Source organism: Apium graveolens, chromosome 2 (genome assembly GCF_009905375.1).
Source record: "Apium graveolens cultivar Ventura chromosome 2, ASM990537v1, whole genome shotgun sequence".
In the NCBI taxonomy this organism is placed as follows: domain Eukaryota; kingdom Viridiplantae; phylum Streptophyta; class Magnoliopsida; order Apiales; family Apiaceae; genus Apium; species Apium graveolens.
Genome location: NC_133648.1, coordinates 1,864,424 through 1,871,737, shown reverse-complemented (window position 1 = coordinate 1,871,737; position 7,314 = coordinate 1,864,424). Strand labels below are relative to the sequence as shown.

General features: G+C 31.1%; 1 protein-coding gene across 1 annotated transcript; it reads left to right on the top strand.

Annotated features, from left to right (window-relative positions):
• The first annotated feature begins 2,437 nt into the window (after positions 1-2,437).
• LOC141706651 (glycine-rich protein HC1-like) lies at positions 2,438-3,479 on the top strand. Its single transcript, XM_074509432.1, has 2 exons — positions 2,438-2,597; positions 2,799-3,479. The coding sequence occupies exons 1-2, from the start codon at positions 2,495-2,497 to the stop codon at positions 3,236-3,238; spliced, it is 543 nt and encodes a 180-aa protein (XP_074365533.1). The 5' UTR covers positions 2,438-2,494; the 3' UTR covers positions 3,239-3,479.
• The last annotated feature ends 3,835 nt before the right edge of the window (positions 3,480-7,314 follow it).

The window sequence follows — 7,314 nt, the reverse complement described above, 5'->3', positions numbered from 1 at the left end:
TATAAGAAAGAAAATTTAAAATTATTATTGTTCAGAAATTTTATTAAATTTTATGTACCAAATGATATTATTCATTCGGGATTCAGATGTCTTAGTCACTCAAAATTTTAACGAATTAGATTTTTTTATTCAGATTTGTCAAATGACCCGTTAGTCACTAAAATTTGATTTCAATATTTTTACGTTTCATTGAAAAGTGATGTTTTATTTATTAATAAAAAGTATAAATATGCAGTAAAAATGAAAAGTACAACATATAGAGTACATGGTAGTAAACGTTTTTATATTTGAAAATAAAAATTTGACTCCCACCTCCTAGCTATGCGATTTTTTAATACTATACTACAAATTCACAATTAAGTACGGGCCAACCTCAAAAATATAAAAATATAAATTGATCTTTCTCTGAAATGAACCAGAGTACAAGTAAATGTCGAATCAGTCATCTTTCACTTCATTTTAGTTGTAGTTTGAATAAATTAGATATTGAATTGATGATATAAAATGAAACATATATATAACCCGGGGCAGGTTTCATGGAATCCTTTATTTCATTGGAGTCCTTGGAGTCCATATATGTTCTGCAGACTACAAGTAAAATATAGCTTAAATTGTTGCAAAACGTATTATTTTTGAATTATATTCTACAAATATCACAATTTTATTGAAAATTTTGCAGATTGTATAAATTTTACAAGTTAAACATTGCAAAAAATATTATTTTACAAAACATACTTAGTTTGCAGAACATAAATGTTCATGTTGCAGAACATACATATTGTACTTGTAAATATATGAGATTTGCGTGATTTATTGAAATAATGATAATTGTGAAATATGTTTTGCAAGATAACACGTTTTAGAAGATATTTTATTTGCAGAACATGAATGGATTCCGAGGACTCCAATTAAAAGGTGGACTTCATACAACTTTACACTATATAACCCAAAAAGAGGATGCAGGAACTTGAGTCAGTACTCCCTCCGTCCCGACCATTTGCTTACATTTAATTTGGGCACGGAAATTAAGAAAAATGATAAAGTAATGGTGGAAAGTTTAAAAAGTGAGTAAAGTGGTGGGACCGATTAATATTTTATATATAAAGTGGGTATAGTGGAAGTAGGTAGTAGATGAGTTTACTTTTTATATTATAAAATTTTTACTGTTTTTGGAAAATTTTGAAATGTAAAGAATTGGAAGGGATATCCCAACAAGAAAAATGTAAAGAAATGGTTGTGAGCGAGAGAGTATGTTGCAAGTTGTAACTTAAATTCTGAAAATAGATACGTATATTGAAGTCTGATAGGACTGGTTGCCTAATGAGTCAATATTTCTTGTGGACCTACTGTCATTTAGAAAAAAAAAGGAATTTTTCTACGTATATCAAATTTTGGTCCAAAAAAATTCCCAAGAATTATTATATTTTTATCGATTGGTTCTTTGCAAATAAAATTTCAATAATTAAAATATGCCATGTTAAAGAATTTTACCATTTATTTTGGTTTACGCAGTGTTCTAAAATGCAGAATCAGAATTTGTCGATAGTGATTAATCGAATAATCAATGACTACTCGGAATGATGATTTAGACTATTAAGATGATATATTTAAAATTATAATAATGTTTAATTTTTTAAGCATAATATATTAATTTAAAAAAAATATGCAGTGATTAATTGAATACTAAAATTGAATTGAGAGAGCAATCTCGTAATTAATCAGTAAAATTAATAATTTGTAAAAGTGTGTAAAATTAATAATAAAAAAATCGTTCATAATATTTGACACAAATCGGCCAATTTGATCATCGAATATATAGATAAGTAAGGTTGGACGCGGAGATAAAACAAAAAATTGTGATAAAGATTTGTTCATAATAGTCGACAGTGTTTTCCAACACCCTACCACGTTCTAGTAGTAATAGACCAAGCATAGTAATAATCAGTGTTCTAATAATCTCCGATTTTAAAAAAAAATCTCGATTAATTCCCGATTAATCCCCTACAACGTATCCGACCGATTCGATCTTTGAAATCCGATTTATTTTTACGAATTTTTCTTTATTGCAATATATATAATTATTTATTAAAATTAAAATACTATATAATTTAAAAATGAATAATTATAGAAATTATGATATAATAAATATATATTTGTTAATAAATAACTAATATAATCATAATAATATATTAAATATAATTTAATATTATAATACATCCGATTTTTACTCCGATTAATCCTTCCGATTAATACCCGATTTTCAATTAATCCAGTTCGACCGATCTTCCTCGATTCCCGATTTTTACAACACTGGTAATAATGTATATTATAGTTTAAACATAGTATAATTGTAATAAAACAATTGTCTAGCTCGTAAAACTGCAAATTTTAGCTACTGCTACATTTCCTAAGTCTATAAATAGGAACTGAAACTCACCATTTCTTCACATCACTCAGCTCTTGCATTTCGCTTAGAGAAAAGATCGAATACAATATGGGTTCTAAAATTTTCCTGCTACTTGGTCTGTCAATTGCTTTTGCTCTTCTCATTAGTTCAGAAGTTGCAGCTCGAGACTTGGCTGAAACTACTTCCAAGAGTAAGTTTCCGTTACTACGTTTGTCTGTCACCGCAAGAAATACGGCTAAATGATCGTTTTTAATTTATCGGTTTTTCGGTAATATTTATATGCCTGTGCTTTCTCCGTATCTTTAATCATCTATATATACAAGGAAGCACAAATGCATATATAGCTATGTCTTTATATGTCCTTACGATGATGTTTATATGTATTGTGCAGCTGACGGTGCTGGTTTAGACGGTGGCTACCACGGTGGTGGAGGCGGAGGTCGCTACAATGGAGGAGGCGGCCACGGTGGTGGAGGCGGAGGTCGCTACAATGGAGGAGGCGGCCACGGTGGTGGAGGCGGCGGCTGCCGTCACTACTGCCATGGTAGGTGTTGTTCTGCAGCAGAAGAGGCAGCACTTGAGGGAACTACTTTAGACGGTGGCTACCACGGTGGTGGAGGCGGAGGTCGCTACAATGGAGGAGGCGGCCACGGTGGTGGAGGCGGAGGTCGCTACAATGGAGGAGGCGGCCACGGTGGAGGAGGCGGCCACGGTGGAGGAGGCGGCCACGGTGGAGGAGGCGGCGGCTGCCGTCACTACTGCCATGGTAGGTGTTGTTCTGCAGTAGAAGAGGCAGCACTTAAGGCCACTGAAGTTAAGCCACAAAACTAGAGGCCTGCATGCATGTGTACTAAATTACTACTAGCTACTTCAATGTGGTAGCATTTGATTAGTAGTAACGTGTTAATAAAATGCGTGTCCGATCAAATTGATAAATGTCAAGCTTGTAAATGACATTTTGATACTTGGTAGCCATGCTGCACCTTTCTGTTTCCTTTCCTCTGTTGGATTGATGAGAACTGTCTGTGTACCTATTATTATGTTATCGTTTATAAACTGAACTTGTTTAAAATTTTCGGCTCACTATTCGGGCCTGTTATGGCACGCACTTATAAGTGGTTTATAAGCCCGTAACAGCTTATTTACTAGTATTTGTCGAACCAACTTATAAATTTAAATTTATAATTTATAAATTATTTATTTTCAGATTTGCCAAACGGACAATTTGTTTTTAAGTTAAGTCCCCTTTGTCTACTTATTTTGAGATCTTCTGAATAAACGCACAGTTAGGATAATATTTATAATTTTTGGCTCAAAATAATGTAGAATAAGAGGACTAAATACATATACGTTTCTCTTAATTTATTATAGGGAATTTATATAATTTATAAAATATTTATAGGGATGAAAGGGGTTCGTCTTGATTCGGTTCCCTTAATTTATTATAGGGAATTTATATAATTTATAAAATATTTATAGGGATGAAAGTGGTTCGTCTTGGTTCGGTTTAAAACCGAACCGTAATCAAATTAATACGGTTTATAAAATCAAAAATTAAAATCAAACCAAACACCATTAATTCAATTTTAATTTATAATTACGGTTTCGATTGCAATTTGATTTCGATTTTAAAACCAAACTATCCATTAAATCAGGGCTTTGTAAATCACAAGAAATAAATATCTAAAATGGTAGTCATGTGCATTTATCAGGTTCTTTGAAATACTGAATGTCTAGTACTCCACGAGTGACATTTGTTACTAAAGTATATATTTACTTCAGCACCTGGTTATTTCTTTAACCAGTTATATATTGCACGAAGGCATTTATCTACAAGGAATTAACATAGAAAGGCAGCTCCAAATGAGTCAAATTATTAACTACTTTTACAGGTACTATTACATCACATGGTTACAATAACTTACAAGCAGGAGTCACTGGAATTAGTAGAAAAAATATAAATATACACATATAAAATTTAAAACATATATAATTAATTTTATTGTGTTTGGCTCGGTTTATATTTGATTTAAAAAAAATTAAATTCAAACCGCAATCATATTATTGGTTCGATTTTTATCGGGTTAGTTATTAATTGATTCGAATATAATGATGCGGTTTAATACAGTTTTTTATGATTTCGGTATCGGTTTTTATTTCGGTTTTACTCATCCCTTCCTTTGAGCATCACTACAACAAATCTGACCATTTACGACAGCCAACTTACGACGGAAAAGAAATGCGTGTCAACTTACGACGAAAAACTGTTTCATCGTAATTATTTACGACGAAAAAAAATTTATGTCGTAAGTTTAATGTTTTATTATTAAAACTATCACCAACTGAATAAAAAAAGGATTAAGGAGGACATGCGGAAGAACGACGTCATTAAACTTACGACGGAATTTCCGTCGTAATTGAGTATACCTTACAACAGAAATTTTGTCGTAATTGTTCCCACCAACCACAATAAATGCCACCTATACAAGAATTTGTTAGCCGTTCGAAAATAATAATTTTTTAAAGAAACTTACGACGAAAATTACATTCCGTCGTAAGTTATTAAAGAGGGAAATTCAACTTTCCCCCCAAAATTTTGGCGGTAAATTTGACTTTTCTCAAATTTTTGGCTGCCATGGATTCCGTCGTAAATTAGCACATGATTTTTTATATTTTCGGTTTTTAAAAAAAGTTTTATTTCACGATCCAACCATATTAATGTCAGCATTTATTTAAAACACCAAATAAACACCAATTCAGGATTAAACACTCCTTAGTTGTACGAGTCAAACCGATACTTGACTTTTAAAATGACAAACAAAATAAATTTATTTTGATATGAAATTTTGGTTATATCACTAATATATATCTATTGACATCCATACGGTTGGATCGTTGATAAATATTTTTAAAATAATCGAAACATCAATTCAGGATTAAACACTAGTAAGCTGTACTATTCAAACTGATGCTTGACTGTTAAAAATGGTAAACCGAATAAATTTATTTTAATATGAAATTTTGGTTATATCACTAATATATATAACTATTGAAATCCATACGGTTGGATCGTTGAAAAATATTTTTAAAATAATCGAAACACCAATTCAGGATTAAACAATGGTTAGCTGTACTAGTCAAACTGATGCTTGACTGTTAAAAAAGGCAAACCAAATAAATTAATTTCGATATGAAATTTTGGTTATATCACTGATATAAATATCTATTGACACTAGTACAGAAAAGACCTAAGGCGTCGGTCAAAAAAGGCCTAAGGCGTCGGAGCGTAGTAAATGCAGGGGACACTGTAGGTACATGCCTACATTGTCGGTTAAATGGTCGACGCAAAAAACTGTTTAGCGTCGGTTAGATAATAGACGCAGAAGGCAAGAAAACCGACACTATAGGTTTACAAACAACGTCGATCAATTAAACAACTGACGATATAGGTTTACAAATAGCGTCGGTCAATTAAACAACCGACGCTAAATCTTAGACCTGTTGTGTCAGTCTTTTTAAAATGCGACGCTATTGTGCTTATCAATTGTGTCGGTGTTCTTAAAAAGCCGACGCTAAATTGAACTAACCAACTGTGTCGGTCTCACTAAAATGGCGACGCTAAAAGTTGTAGAGCAAATGTGTCGGGTCCTAAAATGCCGACGTCCTAGGTCTATAATTGCATTTTTTTTGCCTGATCAATTTTTTTTCCTGATCATTTTTAACCTGTTTACTACACATATTAAAAACAGAGGTACACCCAAAAATTAAAAAAGGTTCACAAATTATATTAAAATAAATTTGGAATTGTTCATAATTTTAGTTATCCCCACTTTAACCAACTGAGTCAACCTCTGCGGGCGATACGACATAGATTTGACATTATTGTAATGCATAAGAAAGCTTGAAATTTATATTTTATAACTATTTTATAATCCGAATCGAATTTCGTCCGATTTTTATCTGAATTTCTTCCGAATCGAATCACATTCTATCTGATCCGAATGACCTCCTGTTTTATAGTAATCCGAAAGTGGAACCAATCCGAAATAGATACGATCGGAAACCGAACCGGTTATCCGATTTGACAGGTCTAATTAATAGTGCATATACATTATGTGATAAATCAATATTATACAATTATTTGTGGTCATAACAAATTGAAATCAAGTACATGTATATGTTAATTATATTTAAAATAAATCTTATATAATTGCATGGAATCGGAGTATCGGACCATGATAAAATTAAATAAATTAATTTATTTGAATAAATATTACATAATTAGTAGTCGTGTGGAATCGAACCCGAGTTTAAATTAAGATTAACTAATAAAGTACAAAAATTTAATATTTTTTACTAATTAATTACACATGCAGAAATCATGAATTAACTCTTTATCTCCGACAAGTAAAATAAGAGTTCAACCAATTCATCAACCATTTACTCACTAAAATTTGATTACTTTGAAATTACTACGTTTCATTGAAAAGGTATGTTTTATTTATTAATAAAAATGAAAAATATAACATGTATAGTACATGGTAGTAATCGTTTTTATTTGAAAATAAAAATTTCACTCCCACCTCCTAGCCATGCGATTTTATCATAACTTTTACAGGATAAACATAATATAAAATTAGACTACAAATTAACAATTAAGTACAGGCCAACCTCAAAAATATAAAAATATAAATTGATCTTAATGTCTCTTTCTCTGAAATGAACCAGAGTACAAGTAATGCCGAATCAGTCATCTTTCACTTTATTTTAGTTGTAGTTTGAATAAATTCTGAAAATACTACGTCACAAAAAACGTTTCCTATTTGTGTTGGACATGTTTGTCAATGTACACTTTTGATTGTTAATATCTTTAATTTCGTATTAGTATTAAATATAAAAAATTTATT

Excerpts from the sequence above, each read along its gene's own strand:
- LOC141706651 (XM_074509432.1), top strand. The coding sequence starts at position 2,495 with ATGGGTTCTAAAATTTTCCTGCTACTTGGTCTGTCAATTGCTTTTGCT. Across the intron at positions 2,598-2,798 it reads GGCTGAAACTACTTCCAAGA|CTGACGGTGCTGGTTTAGAC; the intron begins GTAAGTTTCCGT and ends TGTATTGTGCAG.